Source organism: Perca flavescens, chromosome 1 (genome assembly GCF_004354835.1).
Source record: "Perca flavescens isolate YP-PL-M2 chromosome 1, PFLA_1.0, whole genome shotgun sequence".
Taxonomy (NCBI): domain Eukaryota; kingdom Metazoa; phylum Chordata; class Actinopteri; order Perciformes; family Percidae; genus Perca; species Perca flavescens.
The window spans coordinates 38,178,801-38,203,011 of NC_041331.1; the positions used below are offsets into that span (position 1 = coordinate 38,178,801).

Here is a 24,211-nt window from a genome sequence, read left to right on the forward strand (position 1 = left end):
GAACTTCATCACTCACAATACTAAGGAACTGCAGGGCAGAGTCTCATGGTACAAAGCTGAGAGTTCTAGAAACAACAGCAGCCACAATGTTTGCTGAGAGCAGCAGCTGATCGTTTCTCGGAATGAGACAAGTAATGGACACAGCAACATGTTAGGGTTATGCATGTATGCAATACATAAACACCATGGCCGGGTGTGTGTGTGTGTGTGTTAGGTAAGCTCAGACTCTGTGCACCTTATTACAGTGATTTATTTCAGTTGCCCAGAAAATTCTGTGACACTGGACACAAAATCAATTTAAAGCAATCTTCTGAAATTTCAGCAATATAAAATGTGAATCAGCGTTCTACAGCAGATGAAGCAGAAGCAGACACTACAACGTCAAGATGCATTTTAAAATGTGTGTCCTTTATCACATCTCTGTTTCAGTATACCAAATTATTATACAAAATGTCACTTTATAACTCTTTTAACAATAATATGAGTTCCCCCAGCTTGCCTATGGTTAGCCTCGTGAGACCGTCCTGATCTCGCGAGCTCCAGGTTTCCACTCGCAGATCAGTCTGGCATCTTGAGGTAGAGAAAAATTTGGAGCCGTTAGCCAAACGACCGGGCAAATCAGCGTTGGTTTTGAGGCGGATTTAGGTGGTGATAGACAGATGGTTTATCCAATCAGCTAACCAGTATTTTCAGACAGCGGTAGCCCTAATTCTGTTAGCCGCTCGCTAATGCTTTTTTTCTCTCTCTCTTATTCTTTTGGAATATGGTCCGGGAACCTGAAATGGTGCCTTTTATTCCTAAATTCTCGTTACACAAACGTCAAATATCCTTTACCGACATCTTGCTTGCATGCTGAGCTAACGAGCTATGCTTTGCCTGCAGCAGCAGGTGCGGGCTTGTGGTTGTATTTTCATACGCTTCGTGGCCCGTCTATCACCAACATAGGTGATAGACAGATGGTTCATCCAATCAGCTAACCTGTATCTCCGCCCCTTCCCAAAAGTTCTCCAACAGAAAGTTCCCAGATGGATATGCCAAGCAAATGCGAAGCAATCCATCTGGTGGAGTCAGGTTAGCCTATGGTCCCCCAGTGGCTAGAAATGGTGATATGTGTAAACCGAGCCCTGGGTATCCTGCTCTGCCTTTGAGAAAATAAAATCTGGAATCTTCCTTATATGATGTCATAAGGGGAAAGGTTACAACCTCCCCTTTCTCTGCTTTGCCCGCCGCCCACAGAATTTGGCCCACCCATGAGGAAATAGAGGTACAACCGTGGCTGAAAACTGGTCAAGGCCACTCACCCACCCTCCACCTTGCCACCCCTCTCTCCTCCTCAATAGCATTTAAAGCTGCAGACACAGAAATGGCACATCCTAAGGAAAGCTCATTGTGGGACTGGCTCTAGTGGCTGTAATTCTGCACCAAGGCTGAATTTCGGCAAAGAGACTTCAGATACAATAAGGCCTATATAAAAGCATCCAAAAAGCAGCATGTCATAGGACCTTTAAAAACTATTCTGCCTTTTTTTTGTAAGTTTCTTTATTATATGTACATACCATCATCACTGTCAGCAAACTATCCCAGCGTACCCTGTGATTATAGAGATAAAGAGCTGCATTTGTAATTATTAGGACAAATTGATTCTTCAATCTTGATTTTGCGGTCACAATGCAATAGCAATGCCAAGAAACAACCTGTCCACAGTTGGTTTGATACAATTGCGTTTTCTCCTGAAACTCACACTTTCTGTAGAAGGCAGTACGCAGATTGTAAATAAGAGTTTTGTTGTCCCCAAAAGCACTTTCAAATTCTGGTCATTCACGTATTGACGGTTGTTTGAATATAATTTATTCTTCACAATTTGGCTGCATAGATTTAGTTTGAGCCAATAAGAGCTATAACTGAGCAGGACTGTTGTTCACTGACATTGTTGAGATTTGCATTATACTGCAGGAAGTGTTTTTATAGAGCTTTGAAAATGATTTTGCTGTGGTTAAATAACTACATGTTTTTACCCATACTAGCAGCATGGCTCTAGGGATGACAAGGATGCATTGCGTAACGTGTTTAGTTGTTCATTATCAAAATCTGTGTTGCCTGTTCACAAACTCTCAATGCTAGATGGGAGAAATTCCCACACATTGGACCTTTAAGTCTTCCAGCATCATCAGGTCAACATTTTTATTTTTTTATTTATTTTTAGTTTATGGTTTAGTCAAATACCCCCAAAACTAATGACATTCCAAAGCCTTAGCTGTAATTTGTGCTTAATTAGTAAATGTAAGCATGTAAACATGCTAAACTGAGATGGTGAACATGGTGAACATTTTACCTGCTAAACATCAGTATGTTAGCATCGTCATTGTGAGCATATTAGTGTCAGCATCTGGCACAAAGCATAACTGTGTGGCTGTAAACTCCTTTGGTCCTTACCCCAGGTCAGTGAGTGGCGGCTTGTCTCGACCTCTCCTGTAGCACAGGAAGATCTGGGGTGCCATGAGGCCGCCATTGTTAAGATCAGCGGAGTGGCCTGTTGGCGTTTCCTCTACGCAGGTGAACCCTGGCGGCACCTCCTCGCCCGTCGAGCGGATCACTACGGCCACATCCGTGATGGGCGCCTTCGGCTTGGCCGTCTTGTGGCAGACGTCGTCGAAGTGGATCTCTTGGTCCAACGGCTTGGAACAGTCTGTCAGACCGGCCACCACAAAGTAGTCGGCTACACGAGGGCCTTTGTCCTCCATCATCTCCCATCCCCGCCGGCTGCCTGCACGGTGACGGAGGAAGAGAGACGAAGAGACATAGAAAGGAAGAGAGGGAGAGGAAGAGAGGGGAGATTGATTTTCAATGTGGTAGCAGGTACAGACGGTTCTTGCGTCCTTGCTATGGCAGTAAAATAGTCTGACAGTTATAAATCTTACTAAGGGGAGGGGTCAGAAGAAGGGCAAAAGAAAAGAGAGGGTACAATGACAGCCATTTTCAGTATAGGCAGATAGCTGCCGGTCTTTCACCAGATTGACTTGCTAAAGGTTCAGCTTTCACAAAACCCATTGCTCTGAACAGGACAGATCATTTGTTGGTGTTGAGGGTTTTGAACTTCTCACTAATTCTAAAAACAGCACAGTTAAAGCCTGACTGGCTACACAGGCCTGAGGGAGCATTTTAAAAAGGGAGCAGTGAGGTGTTTCTTCACACTTGACATTCTGCCTCAATTACAGGCTGGTCCCACATAAAAAAAATAAAAACCTACTTATTAGAAGCTTTGTGATATCATGGAGCCTATAAAGCAGGTTGATAAAAGCCAAACAGTAGTTTCGTTAATCTGTCCTAGGAAGGGCATGTCCTGACTGCACCACACCAGCTTCACTTTCTGAAGAAGCACAGGCTTAAGTAATACCTTTTTTTTTTTAAATCATTTTTCAATGATAAGGTTGAATAAAATCTGCACCTAATCAAAAGCTGCTTTGAGTGAATAGATGTTTTTCTGGCAAATTATGCTCATATGTTAGGGGAAAATAAGCCTGACATACTGACATACAGCTGTGATCATTTCAGTCGGGCAACAGTTGATACGGTGAATCTCCAAACAACAGTGTGCCTTTTCTGTTTCAGAAACAGAGGGAGACTCAACAAACATGTTTACCACCTTGTGAGGAGAGCTTGTAAAGTCCAGTGATTGATCCAGCTTGCTGTGTCATGATCACATTGCCATTTCAAGAAAAGTCAGGACCGCTAAGGTAAAAGTCTCAGGCAAAACTACTAAAATGTTTGGGGCAAAGACACAACTGAGAACAGAATTAATGGTGTGAGGAGAAACTATGAGATATCTATAAAGAGCAGCCACTGGAGGCTTTACTTTTGAATTTTTGTTGCTGCCTCTTTTTAAAAGGGCACTTTTTTGCCTCCTTGATTTGATTTTTATGGGGATTTGGTTCCATTGTAAGGCAATTTGAAGTATAAAAAGTTGAAATACATTTGCATTACGAACTGATTTGTACCACTAAATGTACCACTTATGTCAAGTTATAATATTATGTCACATAAATAGAGTCGCACCAGACTAGGCATGGGCCGGTTACCGGTTTCAAGGTATACTGCGGTTTGAAAAAGTCACGGTTTCAACATTTTCTGTCAGACCATTCCTAAGGTATGAGCTGTTTTGAGCTGTTTTGAGTCTTAAAGGACAGAAAGTGCAGTTTAGAAATCCCTCTCCCACTACCAGTGTGCAGTGTGTTTAAAAATAAAACACAAAGTTAATTTATAGCTATAATTGCAATGCCGTAATAACGTGAAATTTCTGCTGAAGGTTTTCATACCGTCAGAATCTTTTGTCAAAGATCAAAGACTTTTGTATTGCTTCGGCCAGCGTGTTCACTTTCTTACTGATCAAAGAAAAGCTACATTTTCCTCTCCAAGAACACAAAGATGAAAAATAAATCAGTTCCCAAGATCCCTTACTGTGACCCACAAGGATGCATATGTATAAATGACAACTCAAAGAACAACTGTGAACAGGAATGGTTCTCCTTTGCCATTTTCTACCCGATTATTTTCAGTCTACAAACATTATTGCCTTGCGCCCTAACGCCCAAAAGAGAAATTACGTAATATTCTTCTCATCTCGTCTTGACAAAGCAGGTCTACACTTTGCATAAAAGGAACAAAGAAATATTGTGAGCCTGTTTTGTTTTACAGTGGACTTTCTTTCTTTGGCAGCCTCTGGGTGTGGTGGTGTAAAGTCTTAGTCGGCCTCAGTGACCAGATTCATCCCTCAACGTCTTGACACTCGAGCCTCCGGGACACGAGTTTGTCTCTGTGGGTTAAAATGAAACTTTACCCCTGCCAGTGCTCTCGCTCTTCTCCTGCTCAGTCGTGCAAAAACACAAGAACACATTGGGTTCATGACAGCTGAAATTAGGAAGTGTGGGAAATGTGTACCTGCACAGCAAGAATGCAGATTTGATGGAAGAAATGGGACACGATTCAAAACATGTCTTTAAGTTTTCATACAAAACAGACTAGTGCACAGATGGCTGTTTTATATCTTTAAAAATATTCCCAAGTTGATGACCAGTGTTGTGTAACATAACTACTTTTGCATGGCAAGCGAGAAGCAGCCAACGCAAACTTTTGAGAGCGTTTTAAGCTTTGTGGCTTTTTGCTGGACAGCACTCTGAGCGGAGAGCTACCTGACACACGTACGCATCGCTGAGGACTGGCGGTTAAATCGGCCGTCCTGCAAACAGAGCACGCCAGGCAGACACAAAGCTGACAACATCACAGATGGATGCGGTGGAGATGGCCTCATACATACACACAGCGGACCGCTGTGGACTTGTGTCAGTCGCACGGACACGCAAGGATTTCCAGAAACGAGGCTGCATGTGTCTACGACGATGCACGGACCATCGTGGCTGCACGACCAGTACTACAAGTAGATATGGACATTACATACACACTAACAACGAGTAACGCCGATGACCTGACGATGTGCATTCAACCCGCGCTGGACTCGTTCACACTGTGGACACACTGTGAGTAGAGAATCCAGTCTCCAGTGTAGTTCAGACCCTTCACTGATAAACCAGAGATTGGCTCTATGGTCAAAGATAGTTTTTGAATAATTAACTTCAGTCTCTGCCAGAGACGCCTGCTTTTAAAAGTAACGAGTAACGTAAGAAGTTACTTTCCATAGGGGGTAACTAAGTAACTGATTACTTTTTTAAGAAGTAATGAGTAACGAGCAAACACTACTTTCTGGTGACACAGTCAGTAATACTTTCTCACCCTGACAGCCGTTTCACTGCAAGCAGATTATAATTTAATTCGGAATGATTCAACTGGACAAAGTCTGTGATTCCAGCCATATGCAGTAAGAGGGTGTGGGAAGACAGCCTTAATAAGCAGGGTGTGTTAGCTGGTCTAAATGCGCTGGATCAGGGAAGAGTTAAAACAGCTGCCAACTCCAGTCTCACAACTCTGTGTGATGGTATGCTAGCAGAACCTCAGCCGCCACCACAGCTACATAAACCACTGTTATCACCTCCTTTTACTCTCCTCACCATCAGAGAATCAAGAATAGATCAAAGTGACAAAAGCTCTCTCTATTCCGACCTCTACCAGTGAATCTCCTCCATCTGCACAACAATGTGATTTTTGGTCCTTGATCAGCCGCAGAGTTGAAAACATTTAATGTAAAAGTGTCATCCTACACATTTTGCTGCCCTGACTATCAAACAGCACAACTATATTAAAAACTAGGTATTGGGCACCCAGATAGCTCAGTTGGTAGAGCTGGCACCCATATATAGAGGTTTACTCCTTGACGCAGTGGGCTCGGTTCGACTCCGACCTGCGGCCCTTTGCCGCATGTCATTTCCCTTCCCTCTCCCCTTTCATTTCTTCAACCTTCCTGTCAATAAAGGCCTAAAGATGCGCAAAAAAAAAATCTTTAAAAGTTCACTTACTAACCGTGGTGGATATAGCTTGTGTAGGGGGTTTTGTTTTTGTGCCTATGATTTCAAGTTTCAGTCTGGATGACTCGAGCAGCCCGCGTCGGCAGCCCGAGTCCTCAGCACTCAGTCAAGCAGCGCAACAGAGAGGAGCGCGCAGGGTGCAAGATGCCTGAATATAAAATAAATTCATATCAAATTTGAATTCTAACACATCACCCTGCCTCCCTTCACTGTGGACATCGTCATATGCCAATTCAGTAGATATCGCCCAACCATTGTTTGCGGTTTTGAACATTTGCTGTTTTCCTGTGGGGAAAATTGTTCTGTTTGCATAAATCTAGCTAAAGCTGGGTTTTTATTGGTTTAATAAAATGATTTTTGCAGGGTCAACGATGAGCCAAGATTATCTCCAAACAAAGAGCGACTTGTGTTTCTTTCTTTGGTTTTCACATCCAGCTATTGACAGATGGTGAGAAAACACTGCGTTCTGGCTCTTATACTCGCATTACAAATGCATCTTAGCTCTTCAATTCTGTGAGAAACCCATGAGAAAAAGGCAGTCGTAGTGAGCTTGTTCTCTGTGCCAAGTGATGTCTGGTGAGCCCTGATGAGGCAGAAGAAGTGAGATGAGTGAGGTGGACCTATAGCCTCTGGTCCTTCTCTTCCTCATATGGCACCAGGGCTAATCGCATACAGTGTATCAAATCTATCTTTATACTGGCAGTGCTCCTGTTGTTATCGGCTGGGCAATACATTGTTAAACTAAGATTGACCACATTGAGCTCTACGGGCTGCACATCTGCACAGCATCCTGACTCCAAGACCACAGTTTACACTCAACTTCCTGTCCAACACACACAGCGCAGACTAATAAATGTTCCTGGGACACTTGCATTACAACACATTGGTGTAACACCCAGAGGACAGGATGTAGGACATGTGCTCACTTCTCTTTCAGAAATGTTTATTCAGGACCGAACACAATGCAATATACACAAAATACAAAAAGCGAGTCCTCTCTCATTTCAAATGAAAACAGGTCCACTGCAGCACTCATGCAAGTTGAAACTGAGATGGCTTAGCTTTGCTTCACATCTAAACTCATTATCATACCGACCCAGAACACGGATTGTTTTTGTTACTAATAATTCAAACTGTAAATCAACATTGTGTCTGCTTTTGGTGGAGTTCCAGAATAACTGTAGCACGAGGAAAACAACAGCAAGTAAAATACGAGAGGATCTGTGGTGGGACAAACGCACAAATTCCAATTGCACCTTCACATGTGCTTACAACACTCTCTCTGCCATTAAAAGCCTGCATGTGTCTGGAAAGGCTGACAGGCTGGCAGACAGCCTGAAGAAGAGGTGCGACATTGATGAAAGTGTTTTGCGTGTGTGCAAGCACGAGGTCCTGGGGGTCACATTCTTGTATTTCACAGGCATAATGAAAGACAGGAACTAATGGTCAACATGTGTGGTTTCGTCAAAAGCAGGACAACCGCATGAAATGGCTAAGCCAATCTAAGTTCAATTGTTCTCCATTTAAAAACATATTAAAAGCATATGTAGTCCTTCTAAAGACTACAGCATCAATGTATAATAAAAGAAGGCGTGGAATTACACAGGGTGTCGGCCAATACTGCGGCTATCTCGTTTCTTGCAAATGACTGCAGTTTTATTGACCCAGAGGGATTTTGCATGAGACTCTAATGACCAAAAAAACTGACGGTACTGGAGGGTATTGTTTCATGGAACAAAGCAAGTACTCCTCACTTTGTACAAAACTGTAACAACAAAAAAAGAAGAAAAGATGTTGACCTAATTTATTGCAGTCCCACGGAGGCAAGGCAGTGGAGAGCTCTGCAGTGTCACCCCCGTTAGAACGGCCACAGAGCCACATGACTGGCCAAAGAATGATACTCATCCCTGCCATGCTGTCAGCCTGCTAAAAATACAAAGCAAACCAAAAGCAGCAGTATTGTGGCACACGTTATATAAGGATTACATATATTTATATGTAGTGCATATGTGGGACAATCCTAAACTCCCACTGACATCCAACCGCCTCTACTGTCTCTGCCTGCCCTATATTTCAAGAAAGACAAAAACATTGCGGAGTTCACGACGGAAACAGAGCAGGTGACTGAGAATAGAAAATGTATTCTAGATTTCACACTTGCTACTTTCACTAAGCCATCAGTCAATCTTCTTTTAAAAAAGGTGATTGTGAGGATTATTGGGTTACACAACAAAGACTGATCCACTGAGAGACCACGGGCCCGTTTCAGGAAGGAGGTTTAACAAACTCTGAGTCTAACCCTGATCTCGGAGTTGATTTACCCTGAGATGGGAAACTCAGAGTTTTCGGTTCCAGAACAGCTGATTTGAGTTGGTTCAATCAACTCCGAGTAGGCTCACTCAGAGTTAAAGTGCCCATATTATGAAAAACTTTTTCTGGGATTTGAGGTGTTATTTTGTGTCTCTGGTGCTTCCACACGCATACAACAACAAAAAACGTCCATGCGGTTTTGAGTGAGATACGGGTTTCTGAATGTGTCGTGCCTTCAGTCTCTGGGTGAGCTGGTCAAAATCAGCAGGGCCGTCTACGTCATGGGCCGAAACATTTGGTGTGTGCTAACCACTTTAGCTAACACCACATCAGCTAGCTGTTTCTCCAACTTCGACCTGTACAAGGCAGGATTAGGTGCAAATCCTGCGGGCGAAAAAGTCCTAGGCCTACTAATCCCATTCTGAGGCTGCAGCACCATCATTAACAGAATTATAATTCATAATCTGTGGAACTCCTTTTTAATGGCTCTTACTGGTTTGTGTCCAGGGAACACTGCAAAAACATTTAAAAAACATTTCAGAGCAAGTCACACTCTTCTGACGGCGCTTTGCTATACAGTAGCTTTACTAAAAATGCTCCGCATCACCAATGTTGTAAAGAAAACTGCCGTTTGCAAAAAAACGTAATGCGACACAAATGTGCTGGGATGTAAGAGCATGTCCGCAATGGGGGACGTTGGTGATATGAGGACGGATAAGGTTATGGAGGCTACATAACTGATAGACTGGGAAGGAAAATAATACCACTCACACAGGTAGGCTAGTATCTGGAAATAAATGCATCTATAGCGGGGGCCTCGATATCATCTCCCGACGTATGTTTAACTTCCTGCGAAGTAATACAGCTTCTTCATCAACGGGATCATCGACAAAAGGAAATGCCATGTTTTGTGAAAAAATAAAGAAGTTTTATAGCCTGCCTAACACAGTTAATAAACCAACCCCGTTTTTTATTCATGCGGATAACAAACTGCGCTAAAATGCGCCTGGTACAGACTGAATGAATGAATGAATGAGGAACAAACTCAGAGTTTTCACTAAACCTGCTTTCTGAAATGGACCCCATGCTGCAAAGACACAATGATAAAACCCAGAAAACAATCCCTTTCATATTTATACAAATTGTACAGTAGGTGCATCAAAGTGCTGAGACGGCATAACAGGGTGAAACACTCATCCATTTTGTATGTAGTCATGCACAGATCATTACTGGATTCCCTCCCAGGAACTGCATCCAAAAGACGTAGAGCTGTGACTGACACCGTGCCTGACGCATAAGAAATCTGCATCACCGCTTAAGTGTTCTAATCCAAATATCTTAATTTTCTGGCTGCCCTACTTCTCCCCTGGCAGACAGACCTGGAAGGGAAAGCTTGACTTGGTCTTGAGGTAAACGCCCAGAGAAAAGTCACACAACTGATTCCTCCCAGCATAAAGAAGTTGTGAACGTATGAAAGAGGATGTGCTCAGGCCAAAAGCCTCTTTAAAAAGGTCACTGGAACCCTTTAGAGTTCCTGAGGCATTATATTTATGGGTTTCTGAATCATTTATGAAATGCGTTTGTTCGGCACAAATGCCTTAAAACAAGGTTTAGCCAAGACTTTGCAGACTATTTGTCTTCGTAAAGCTGTAATCAGCATTTGACTAAGAGTGTCCTAATGATGTGGTTAGCTTGCTTTAAAAAGATACTGACACAGCACAGCTGGATGCACAAATGATCGGATAGTCGACAGTAATCATGCAGGATAGAGAGCGATGTGGGAGAAAAGTGGAAAAGCATCACAGGCCCAGAAACTTGAAACTGAAGGGCCTGGTGCCAAAGCCATAGACAAAGCTTCCCAGCCCAAACTCGCTGACTTATAACCACAGCAGGAGTTCGATAAGATGTCCAGACCGAACAGCCCTTCAGTTGCTTCCACAAGGTTTTTCTTTCGGCAAACGTGACAGAGGAACGATTTCCAGCCGTCTCTAGTTCACGAGGACCGGGGGCCAGTGAAACTCGCCAAAGGGACCCTCGTGCGAGGCTCGAGTGGCCCAGTCGCTGCTCTCGGCTCCAGCTGTATAGACATCCAGCACAGAGACAGCCACAGCGGGGCAGACACGTGGAGGAGGTGAAAAGGAATGTGCTCAAGAACATAAACACAAGCCAGTAGGAAGCCTCACTAGCCAAGCATCTGCTTCTAGTTAGCCCAGAGGGATGGGCGTTTGGCCGTCATGGTTTTAGCAGCATCAAGTCGTGTAACATTTTGGAGGAAAGATGACCTCTGAGAGAAATATGTTTACCTTTTTCCATGTAATACTGCAATCTGTACACCTGATGTGTAACTCAACCTATTCAAACAAATACTGAGAGAAATCAAACTCAGCTGTCCCACGTTTCCGCAGCCAAACATCTAAGGTTGTTTTCACACCAGCCCCTTTAAGTCCGGTTAAATCCTCTCTGGTTCGTTTTTTTTGGTCTCCGTGCCATTTCTTTTTTGTTTTTAAGATTCTTTTCTGGGGCTTTTTTCCCCCTTATATTTCAGAGTGACAGTGGATAGACAGGAAAGGAGGGAGAGAGATGGGGGATGACACGCAGAAAGGGGCCGCAGGTCGGATTCGAACCCGGGCCGCTGCAAAGGCCTCAGCCTACACGGGGTGAACGCTATTACTGGGTGAGCTACAGGTCGCCCCCGTCTTGGGGCTATTTGTTTGGGCAGGTGTGAACACCGTAATGGTGTGGCAGGTGTGGACCACAACAACCGCGCCGAGACACCTTAGGAGGAGGTGGTGGTCTCGGTCTGGAAGGAACTCTGGAGCGGTTCGTGTGTGGTGGGAACGTGATCTGACCTCGACACCAGGTGTACCCCGCAAGTTTGAGCTAAATGGCTCATGTAGCCAGGTGGGCTTTGAATTCTGGTAGGCGCCAAAAGCATAAAAACTGTATCAGCTTGGGTAGTAGCAATAGCAGCTAGCGGTACGATTGCATAGCAATGTTTCTCTCACAGAAATGCACACTAGTCCAGAACACAGGACCTCCTTTACTTTCTTGCTCTCGCCCCAGACACATCTGACCAATCAGCGGAGTGAACAGTCTCACGTGGTAAACAGAGGAATGGGCAACAACATTTAGTCAGCCTTTGCCAGCTTTGTTTGTGTTTTAGAAAAGTTTGCATATTTACTGTCGGTACTGAAGGAAATGTTTTATGACAGATAACTAGGCATGGGCCAGTATGAGATTCTGACGGTATGATTTTTTATTTATAAGATTATTTTTTGGGCTGTTTCCGCCTTTATTTGATAGGACAGCTATAGGTGAGAAAGGGGGGAGAGAGGGAGAGGGGAGAGAGAGAGAGAGAGAGAGAGAGAGAGAGAGAGAGAGAAGAAGATGCAGGAAATCATCCCAAGTCGAATTCGAACCCTGAACCTCTGCGTCGAGGCATAAACCTCTCAGTATATGTGTGCCTGCTCTACCCACTGAACCAACCCGGCCACATTCTGACGGTATGATAACCTTCAGCAAATGTACCACGGTTTCACGGTATTGCAATTACAGCTATAAAATGTATTATTTTTTAAATGTCTGGGTAAAAAACTACTTTTTTTTTTCCACTGAACACAATGCATTTGATTTTTAAAAACACACTGCACACTGGCACTGGGAGAGGAATTTCTAAACTGCACTTTCTGTATGACAGAAAATGTTAGTGGTTTTGAAACGGTGACTTTCAAACCGCGGTATACCTTGAAACCGGTAACCGGCACATGTCTACAGATTTTCCTGGTATCCCCGTCAATTTAATTACACAACAACTACTACTTAACAAACGCGTGCGTGTGTGTGTGCACTGCAATAGTCTGGATGCATTAACCTTTGTCAACAGATATTGTATTTTTAATTAGGTATGCAAGTAGGGCAGCAACAACGAATTGATATAATCGATAAAATTCGATTACTAAAAAAGTTGGCAACGAATTTAATTATCGATTCGTTGTGTCGCGCAACTATTAGGCCACCTAGTCGCGGAGATAAAAAAAATTTAGTTGAGCGCAGCGCGGAGCGGAGCAGCGCGGAGCGAAAGAAAAGAAAAAAAGAGCAGAGCGGGGGTAGAGGAAATACGGAGAGAGACCGGAGAGACCCGTAACGTTGTTCTGAAACACTCGCGGAGGCAGAGAAATCAGTACGACCCAAGTCATCCAAGGTGTGGGAGCATTTCACACTAAATAAATCAGAAACGTGTTAATTGCAAGATAAGCAAAGCGACACGGCATGGCACGGGCGCACCACGGTGATGAGTCAGCACCTAAAACGTAAACCTGTTGGAGTCCTTGATGAGGAGGAAGGGAGTTCAACAGCAGGGTAAAGTCACTACACTATCCTACTTCTGTTCCGGTCTGAAGTGAGGAACGTACCGTCCCTCCAGTAGCTCTTCTGGTGCTGCCGTTTACTCGTTATCCAGCTGACTAGCATGACAAGCTAGCGTTAGCTCGGTAATAACAGTAGTAAAGCAGGGGTGGTATACTTTGCAAGACTAAAGACACTGTTTTATTCACTCGCCTTTTTTGGCCCATTCATTTTTCAATCTGTTGTCATGTATATATTATGTGCTTTGTCCCATATCAGTTAGTGTTGACAAATATAATAGTGTGTGGTGTATAAACGAACTTAACTTACACTTACGACAATGATGGTAATAATTTAATGAAATGTGTGTGTGTGTGTGTGTGTGTGTGTGTGTGTGTGTCTGTCTGTCTGTCTGTCTGTCTGTGTGTGTGTCTTGTCTGTATCTGCTATTTGGGTTACTTACCTTTACACAACTATTAACTAAAACAATAAGTATGCATGTATTGAGTTGATGTAAATTAATGTTTTTTTTTTTTTTTATCCGATTCATCGATTAATCGAAAAAATAATTGACAGATTAATCGATTATTAAAATAATCGTTAGTTGCAGCCCTACATGCAAGTGTTTGTTGCTGTCATTTTGTTTTTTGTGTTTGTATTCTTCAGCAGCAGTGCTTTTTTCATAGACCGAAACAAGTTTTCCCTCAGGGACAAATGAAGTCAATCTTATCTTACAACAACCTGTCATTTAGACAGCTTTCCATGTTCTAACAAGGTAACAATAGACATGGTGTTACCCACAGATATTCACCTTGTTTCGGGCCAATTAGTGTCAAAAAGAAAATGGACTGATAGGTGTATAATTCTTTTAGCTTGGATCAAAGCCCAGTCAGCGGAGCAAAGGTGCAATGTGTAACGCCACAGCCCAGTACTGAGATTCATACTCCCAGGTCTCGTCTCTGCTTTTAAAGCTCTTTAAGATGCAATATACAAAAGGCGGATCCAGAGATACAAATACATTAGTTGGTCATTTGTGGATTTTAGAGTCCTTTATGACCAAAATATGAAAAATTGACCAACACCACATTTAATGCTCTACCGGGATGTCAGACCACAGTTGTGCCTGGTGTTGAAATCCGAATAATTGTACACAGATTTCAGAATGATCATATTTCAGGGCAAATGATCAAACATTTAGACTGCGGCACACAGAGAACTGAATTTGCGTTGCAGCTTATATCGATCTGTGCCAAAGGTCACAATACATCCAGGGTTCACAGAGTTGACTGCAATGGACCCAGACTACAGGCCGGGGTTTATGATGAAACAGCATCTGGTCAGATCCAGGGTCAGTTTGCTGTGACACATTGTTGACAGTAGTTGGCTGTCTCCAAATCAGCTCCATGTCATTTTGTTAATATTATAAAATAATAGCTGATAACTGTGACAAAGGGGTGAATTATGATATAAATTCAATAATTATCATACACCTGGCAACACTGATAGAACTGGACGTTGTAACCAGACTACGGTCTATGGTTGTACCCCACATGATGAGATTAAAGAAGTTTTAAGTAGCAGGCATCAGGATCACTTTGGATAAAAGGAGTCATGAATTATCAGACCCATTTTCTTTCTGCTTGCAGGATCTCATCAGACTTAGAGTAACCAGTTTACATTGATACACAAAAAAAAAAAAATTGTCATTATTTCCACTCTCCTTTTTATGAAATCTACCTTTTAAACAAGCATCAAGGTCACAGTACAATGCTGCTTTAGTCAATGACGGTGGATAAGAACCTACCTTGACTTCATTTTAAATCTTCAAAGTTATGCAAGAGGAGGATGCTCAGGGTCGGGCACTGAGGTTGTCCATTAACACTCACTACTTGCCTTTCTATGAGATATATGGCCAATTCAATAGATCGTAATGCTGTTAACATAGAAGAGAGGAGAATGAATGGGAAGAGAATGGAAATACCAATGTCAGGGTTAGCAATTTGTGCCCTGCTGGGACTAACCAAATACTATACTATACCAAACATGAATATGCTAATGCTACTGCGAGGTGCTTCAGTGTAAAAGCATTAGTAAGCATACCAAGTGTCTCGAAAAACTTTGTACAAGGTGTTGACCTAAAATTTCAAAAGACGTTTTGAAATTCCACTCAGAGCAATCTTTCTCTCTTGGTATGAGTGGAGGACTGTGACGGGTTTGTTATGGATAATTAAGCTTGGACAGTGACGGATGGTGATGCAGCAGCAAGAGACTACAGACTTTACCTGCAAGCAACTGATCCTATTAACATCCCTAACTCATTACATCTAGAGTAAAGAAAATAGAAAAAGAATATAAGCTTTGAACAAGCCTGGGCATAGACTGTCAGACTTAGGGTGAGAAGCTCAGTCATCCGTGAGGAACTCGGAGTAGAGCCGCTGCTCCTTTGTGTCGAAAGGAGCCAATTGAGGTGGTTTGGGCATCTGGTAAGAATGCCCCCTGGGCGCCTCCCTAGGGAGGTGTTCCAGGCAAGTCCAGCAGGGAGGAGGCCCCGAGGAAGACTCAGGACTAGGTGGAGGGATTATATCTCCACCCTGGCCTGGAAACGCCTCGGAATCCCCCAGTCGGAGCTGGTTAATGTGGCTATTACTATAAAAAAAAAAAAAATATATATATATATATATATATATATATATACACACACACACACACACACACTATTTTGTCCTGTGTTCTGAATGGAGAGAAAAAAGCTCAAACGGGAAAAGTATTAGAGGGAAATTTCACAGCTCAAGCTTGATTTGTTTAACTGTTTCACTTTGTTTTTTTTAAATTCAATAATTACGTCTTTCCAAAAGTCATTGACTAATCTTGTAAAATAATCGTGATTTCAATATTGACCCAAATAATCGTGATTATGATTCTTTCCATAATCGAGCAGCCCTAAGAAATGGGACCCTGTACTGATTCTTTGAGGGGCAGGCTGCAGATGTTATTTAGTGTCCCACTGTGCATTTATGTTTATGGGTATGTGTGTACCTTTTTTTTGGTCCATTTTCTTGCACTCGTCGATGTCCACTTCTTGTCCTTTTGACATGACACCCTTTATGTTACTTAATTTTCAACCATATTTGACCAAATCCTGATGTGCCATGTTCTGTTTGTTGTGTAATTATATTATTGTTCTATGCACTTTTTTCTAAAAGCAATAAACATATTTAAAAAAGAAAAAAAGATAGCTGGATAAAGGAGAATTTTTTTCCATCATTAATCGATTCATCTTTGCAGCTCTATTTCTGATATGGTCAGGTCTGTGTCTGTGGGTCGCTGTCCTTTAATGCGGATGGACACTTCAATAACACTTACTCACCGCTAACATCTCATATCCGGTGTCAATTTGAACCAAGACTGGACAATATGTTGCACGCAGCCATTTCAATGAGGCTGTGGTTCAGGTGTACTGGTGGTTTGAGGTACAGGAGCATTGTTGTTTTTCTAACATTACATCTGAACTTCATGTTCCGCCTGCTAAATGCTCCTCTGCAGCAATAGAGATTTGAAAAACAGCTACAACAGTGAAAAAAACAGTGAAAATGTACTCCAAGGTCATATTTCAGTATACAGAATATATCAAGGTAAATACTGGGATCACAATCCCTATGCTAAGACCCTATACAGGAGGTTACCATCCTGGCTCTGTGTACAGTATTAGCACAGGGAAGTGCTAACGCAGAGCCCTGTGGGAATTAAAACCATGGCTCCGGGAAACCTGATCTCACCAACCTGCCTCCTCTCCCAGCCTGATCTTTTAATTCCCTAGTTGGCAGAAAACCGTTCTTAAGGCTGGTATTTTGCTTCAAGATGGACAAAATGATTTGTTTTCTGATTTGTGATTCGTTAACCTTGGATTCCGGCTGTTTTGATTTAGTGACGTCTTTAGTCAATCCTGATAGGTGCCCATTTCTGTCTGAATGCTGAGGGGAAAAAAGGGAAGACAATGGAGAATAATCCTTTAGCCTTGTGAACCCAGTAGACCACACAACAGCAGAATAATGGGAGAGTCAGACAATTACAGCCTTCACCAGTGTAGCCTTGACTGTGGCAAGCTGCATCCAAGAAGCCTACATGAAAAATCTTTAATGTAATAAAAGTTCCCACAACACGACAGCATTCGATTTGCTGTCATGTTGTGTGAATTGCTGTCGTGGTTTGCACTTCAGGGCCACCATACCTATGTAGTTTATTTTTAATCAAATTGTGCACCTATTCGAGTCATGCACTTGTATGTCCATACTGCTCTTTCTGCCAATTTCCTTGCTTAAGTACTCAGTACTTTGGTCTGCATCTAGAACAGTGGGACCAGTGGACCTATACTTACTACTACCTGTAGTAAGTATAGGTCCACTGTCTGTCTGGCTCTCCAAAAGTTCAATCCCGTCCTAAAACTACTCCACTACCTCTGCTGAACCAAACTTGTATTGTACTCACACATACCGCAGACTCGGGCAGCAACTAACGATTAATCTGTATATTATTTTTCTTGATTAGTCGATTAGTTGTTTGCTCTACAAAAAGTCAGAAAATCGTGAAAAATGTCGATCAGTGTTTCCCAAAGCACAAGATGGCGTCCTCAAATGTCTCGTTTTGTCCACAACTCACAGATATTCAGTTTACTGTCACAGAGGAGTGAAGAAACTAGAAAATATATATATTTTCATAAAAAATTACTCAAACAGATTCATCTATTATCAAAATAGTTGGCAATTAATTTAATAGGTGACAACTGATCGATGTTGGATTTCCATAGGGTACAGATTTGATCATTGGCAAATTATCAAAAGATGTTTTATCAATATTGATAAAGTTATGAATATGGTTATGAATAACTGTATCAAATCGACAAACAATCAAAACGGGCACCACCCTGCAAGTCAGGGACCAATAATCAAACTGTGGAACAGTCTCATTTCTGTGAAAATCCTTTAAAAGAAACAAAGGGGTGATTTCGAGCACGGACCTTTTTAGCCAGCAATTATTACAACAAGTACACAAATAATCACAAGCAACTGCTAATTAAGTATAATAAGATTTATTAACGTCACAATTATCAGTAGGTAATCAATAATCCTTCAATAATAAACTTCTATACCTTTTTACAATATCACAACCAAAAACAAAGCAAAACAAAGCAGCACGGACGCGTCTGTGTCCGTGTGTGTGTGTGTGTGTGTGTGTGTGTGTGTGTGAGAGAGAGTGAGTGAAAGAGGAGGGGCGGTGTCAAAATGTAGTTCTAACACAAAAACAACTCCAATTAAAGCTGCGAGCAGCGATGGACGGGCCCTCGCGCCTCTGCCGCGTCGGGGTTACCGGCGGACGCCGCTCCTTGCGACCGTGCATTTCGACCGCAAATCGTCACCGATGAAAAGGGAACTCCCCGCCGAGTACAACGATACCTCACACAAGACTCTACGTCATACATTTCATTAGCTGTGAAAGGGGGCGTGTCTAAAGCATAGGGGCGGGCCAAACCATCACCAATGAAAAATGAAGTCTCTGCTGAGTTCAATGACACCTCACACAAGACTCTACCTTAAACGGTTCAAAGGTTATGAAAGGGGGCGTGGCCTGAGTTAGGGCTGGGCGATATATCGATATTATATCAATATCGTGAGATGAGACTATATATCGTCTTAGATTTTGGATATCGTAATATCGTGATATGACATAAGTGTTGTCTTTTCCTGGTTTTAAAGGCTGCATTACAGTAAAGTGATGTCATTTTCTTATCAGACTGTTCTAGCTGTTCTATTATTTGCCTTTACCCACTTAGTCATTATATCCACATTACTGATGATTATTTAGCAAAAATCTAAGTATTTTGTTAAAGCACCAACTGTCAACCTTAGAATATCGCCGCAATATCGATATCAAGGTATTTTGTCAAGAATATCGTGATGTCTGATTTTCTCCATATCGCCCAGCCCTACCAACGACATATATACAATATTTGCTGATGTCTTAAAGTCAACGTAGGGCTGGGCGATATATCCATATAAAAAATATATCGATATATTTTTAAATGAGATATGGAATTAGACCATGTCGCATATATCAATATAGTTCAAATTTGATCCTTGCTCCAAGCAAGTTGCTGACTCCTTTTGGATTGGCCTCTTTTATTTTATAGGCTTTTTATTAAAAGATATTTTTTTATTTAAATGTGCACCTTATGGAGCTTTGATTTAAAAAAAAATGGTACTCCTGTTGTTATACAATATTTATGTTTAAATTATATTGTTATTTGAACAGTTGAGCATTTAATCATGAATAAGGTGAAGAAACCTGTTTATTATTTATTCATTTGATTTTGCAACTGTTCACTGAAATAGCCGGTTTCTATGAAACTACTTGTGACATGTCATATTTGGCTTTGACTTTGACTGAACTGCTCTCACTTTGCGGAAATAAATATCGGGATATATATCGTTTATCGATATTCAGCCAAAATATATCGGGATATGACTTTTGGTCCATATCGCCCAGCCCTAGCCTGAGTACGTGGGCGTGGTTAAAGTATAGGGGTCGGCTCAGTATCACATGTAGACCACACATTATAAGTTTCATGTAAATCGGATGATGTTTGTCATATAAGGCAGATTTCCTGTTGCCAGCGGGGGGCGCTATGACCAAAAGTACATTTTGGCCTGTAGGTGTCCTCAGGTCTGGACCCTTGTCAATCGTGAGAAATTTCGGGCAGATACGACAACGTACACTCAAGTTACAACAACTTCTTTGTTCTTGTGATCCAGGTCGACAAAACAAGAAACAGAACGCCGTCCTTTTCTTGAATCCAGGCTGAATAAACCCGCTGCAGATGAGGGAATACTCGGCCAGTATTTCCTCGGATCCCCTTTGTATATCAGACAGATAGAAAATGGTCCCAGCTCAAAACTCGACCAGCGAGATGATGCCGGCTAGCTAGTCCGGACTAGTGCTTCCTGTCAGCAACCTAGGTCACCGTGGAAAGCGAAGAAACACAAACGCGGACAGCTTTTATCCTTCCTCCACCTCCTAGTGGCGGGGTGGTGCATTCAAAGACCCGACAGCCAATGGGAAAACTGAAACTTTGTCACAGGTGTGAAGCAGTTATTTGTCTCACCACCAGTCTGCCTTGTCCCACACGTGTTGAAGGTAGATTCTCCATTTTGGCGACTCTGCCTGTAGGAGTTTGGTGAAACTGGCTTTGGGATTCACATGTAGGCCAAGATCCTTTGTCTCTGCAGTCAGCTCAGTCTGAGCCATTTTTGGTTAAGATCAATGTTTAGCCAGCTTCTTGGTCCCCAACATCGAGTAATCTTTGCAGCTCTTACTGCCGAGTGCAGCATAAGAGAAAAAGCCCAGCAACAACAACTGAACCGAGTGAGATGTGTTTTGAGGTTCTGACGGATGACTTTGCTAGGAGCTATGAATCTCACTCTAGATGATGAGATCAGTGCCCAATGACGAAATTCATCTTGCCTAACACCAGATGCCACCCACCAACTGCATGAGGACACATCCCGCCTTTCTCCCTGCAGACAATACTCTTCTGAGCTTACAGCTAAGTAGCGTTTGTGGATGGTATTCCCTGGGAACATGTAATCCTTTTCTCAGATGTTCTGCATGCAAATCTATAGCAGCTTTTCTTTTTTAGTACAGTGTCTCCTTTTGGCTACATTGCATTAAAAAAGGGCAACCACGCTGCGCTGTGACCTTCACACAATCTTCTGCTTTTATCAAAGAATGACTCACATCACTGAAACATCAGTGCTGCTTCTGTCCATCCATCCTGCCTCAATACTTGCACAATAACATTGGGTCTATCAAAAGCTGAAAACTTTTTTATTTTAGATTGTGTATTTTTTAACTGATCAGATAGTAGCCACTTTCATAATTTGGGTAATTTATTTATCGTTTCATTTAAGCAGTGTACGCCTATTGGTGTTAGGACAACATCAAACCAAAGCATTTAAAAAAAAAAGTTTTAACTCATATTCAAAGTATAGTAAAGGGTATATTCTTTTACTCACTCCAACTGTAAACACAGCTGCATACATCGAGTTGGCATTGAATATGTAACTATAAGGAATCGTTAAGCCTTCTGCTTAGATGCAAGTGAGACAAAGTAAAGTGTATTTTTATCCGTGTAAAATTGTAGTCCCATGTCCTTGGAAAAAAAGGAATCCATTCTGTTAGAAACTAACTTAAATTTTGGCGATAACCTTCATTAGCTTGACTATAATGTATCCTAATCATTATGAAAATAGACCGTAAGTGTCTGTAGCCTTCGGCTTTAAACCCTGAAAGGAAACTCTATATAATGTCATCTAGGGATGGATCCCAGTATTTGACTATTCAGATATTTGTTCATTGGGCAGGTAATCGGTTTTGAATTTTGGAATTCAGGTATTTGTTATATGTTTTTTTTAATACCGTACAACAACAGAATCCTTTAAATGAATGCCTTTAATTAAATCAAAAGACACGCGTTGGAGCGCAGGTTTCCATTTTAGCTCAGTGTGAGAGTTTTTAATGTGCTTCGGGGTGAGGTTGCACAAGTCTTTCTCCTTTGATCTCTGGATAGCTGCTCTGTTTCAACAATGTTAGGCTAAAAACAAAAAAACGTGCGTGCAGGCTGAAATTCAGCCGTGGTGTTCTGTCGGGATTAAGCTACGAGCAGAGGAAAAGTCTGCTAGCCGCCAGGCTGATTTATGCAGTGAAAACACTGAAACACTGCAGCGCTATGCCGTCCATCTCAGCCAACAACGGAGAGTGCCCAGAGTGACTCCCTCCATGGGCATCCATAGTGTGGTAGCCGTTGCTCCAACATGCTCCAAGTTTCTAGGCCACTTCAGTCTGAAAAGTATCTTAGTGAGTTTTGACTTGTGTTCCACTAAATTAAATCAGACTGTCTTCTGAAAGCCCAATGTACTGTCAAGGCAGGGAAAACGCGGAATCAGATGGGTTTAGGCCATTTGAAGATAGAGAACAACAGCACTGCAGACATTTCTCATTCAAAGTTACATCTCAGCTCAGTCAGTCCATTACAGACCCGAGGGTCTATTCAATCCAAAGTTTTGCAGACTTCTCTGCATCAGCAACAGAAACATCAGACTTCCACTCACTGCAAAAGAAAACTTCCAGTTCAGGGATTTAACATGCGTGCTTATGAACAAGTTAAAGTGAATGCTAGCAACTTGCAAGCATGAGAGGGGTGAGCACCCACATTCTATAACGGACAGCTCTATGAAGTGGGACTCTTATTTGCCCACTTTGGTTTTGTTCACTGAATTATGCAAAATGGGAATAACATGCAACTTATGCCTTTAGGTATTTGCACAATCAGTGCCACAGGAGTGGACATTTGGTGTTAGTTAAATAGGTGGACAGCAGGCATTAACCCTAAGGCTGGTGTCAGGATAAAAAGGAACCAGGGTTACTGAGTATACCCTGAAGTCTTCCATCAGCCAAGCAGACAACGTCTAGCTGTCTGCTGCCTTGATCTTTTTACTCACTGCCGTAAATCCTCTGACCTGCACAAGACTACTACACAGCCCAGTTGAGCAACCTATGCAATCCCTGCCATTTGACTCTTGTGGTGCCGTACTTCATTTCAAGCATGACTCTTTTTCCTCTCTGGCATTCCAATAGGACGCACCTTCTGCCCTCCGAACATGAACAGACACGGCAATAAGACAAAACCCAAACATCCTGTCCATCATGTGCACAACAACAGAATCTCACATTGAGAAATTCCATGATATGTGAAGAGACCATTGAATGAAAAGCACACACACGCAAAAAAAAAAGCCAAACAGGCAGATAATTTACAGGATTACAGTGTAGGTTACCTTTCTGGAATGTGGAGTTGAGGTTTTCAAATGACAGGCTTGAGAGTATTTCTGTCACATATGATTTGACAAGACTTCCCTGTCCAGAGAGTGCGTGTGCGACACCACTAAACAATGCATGGGGAATTTTTTGAGGGGGGGGGTAAACAATCAGAATGTAAAATCCTGATGGCAGCCGTCACCATCAGACAAGGAGCAGTGGACTAAAAACAAGCTGGACTCCGGATGTGTTTCCCTTTCTGCAGCTCAGTTTGCTCAGAGAGACATATTTGCAGTGATGCACCACAATACAATTGAAAGCATCCCCCAAACTTACACATTAGCGACTGTAGGCTACAGTATATCTGCAAGGCTGCGTTTCCTCACCCCCCCTTTTCCCCAGTGATGAACTCTCTACATTTTGCTTTACAACACCAGTGACAGACAAAAAACCCTCCCAAAACCACTGACAGCCTTATGTCTGTCCTTTTTCATATATGTTTGCAGTCTCTAATTTGTCATCCTGATTGTCTATACTGTCATTTTATTACTATTCTGTGCACACATCTATTGCACGTCTGTCTGTCCATTTTTCCCCGTTAAATGTTTTTTTTGGGGGGTGGTAATCGTATGCTGTACAGGTTGTAAACCCCCTTGATGTAAATGTGCGATTTGTGATATCGTGCTGTATATATTTTTTCACATCAAATTCTTCACAAAAACATGACATAACCTCATGAAATGACTCTCCTTGCACATTTTGTGCCCCTGCCTAAATTACCAGGTTAAGCCAGAGGAAATTTATGAGACACAAAGTACAAACTGAACAACCTAAAATATCCTCAGGCAAGGAGGGTGCACACGGAGAGGGTAGCTGGTGTTTTGGGGTTATTTTTGGTCCTTAACGACCGCACGCTAGCGGGTAAAACTGACATATCACCGGATGACTAGCTACAAGTTTAATGTGGCGTGACTAGCGTTGCGTTTACACGCAGCGCAAGTGACTAAATTATTCACAAATCGGCGTTTAATTGCAAACAACCTGTGGCACTTATCGTTAGGAATGAACCAGCGGTAAAGCATGGAAGGCATCGGGTCAAACGAAATGAGGGCAGAATTGTCATTAGCGGCAGTTAAAACAAATGTAAACAGAAAATACACAACACAAGTGACTTGACAAAGCTAGCATAAGGGATTTCTAGCTCGTTGTAGCACGTT

The 24,211-nt window shown here is 42.3% G+C and overlaps 1 protein-coding gene across 3 annotated transcripts in view; it reads right to left on the reverse strand.

Annotated features, from left to right (window-relative positions):
• LOC114552899 (C-myc promoter-binding protein) overlaps positions 1–24,211 on the reverse strand; it is an 88,636-nt gene that overhangs the window by 64,099 nt on the left and 326 nt on the right. For all 3 annotated transcript variants that reach the window (XM_028574008.1, XM_028574004.1, XM_028573996.1), the window contains exon 2: positions 2,434–2,764. In XM_028574008.1, coding sequence (XP_028429809.1) covers positions 2,434–2,744 — 311 coding nt within the window. In that variant the 5' untranslated portion in view covers positions 2,745–2,764. The remainder of the gene's footprint in view (positions 1–2,433; positions 2,765–24,211) is intronic.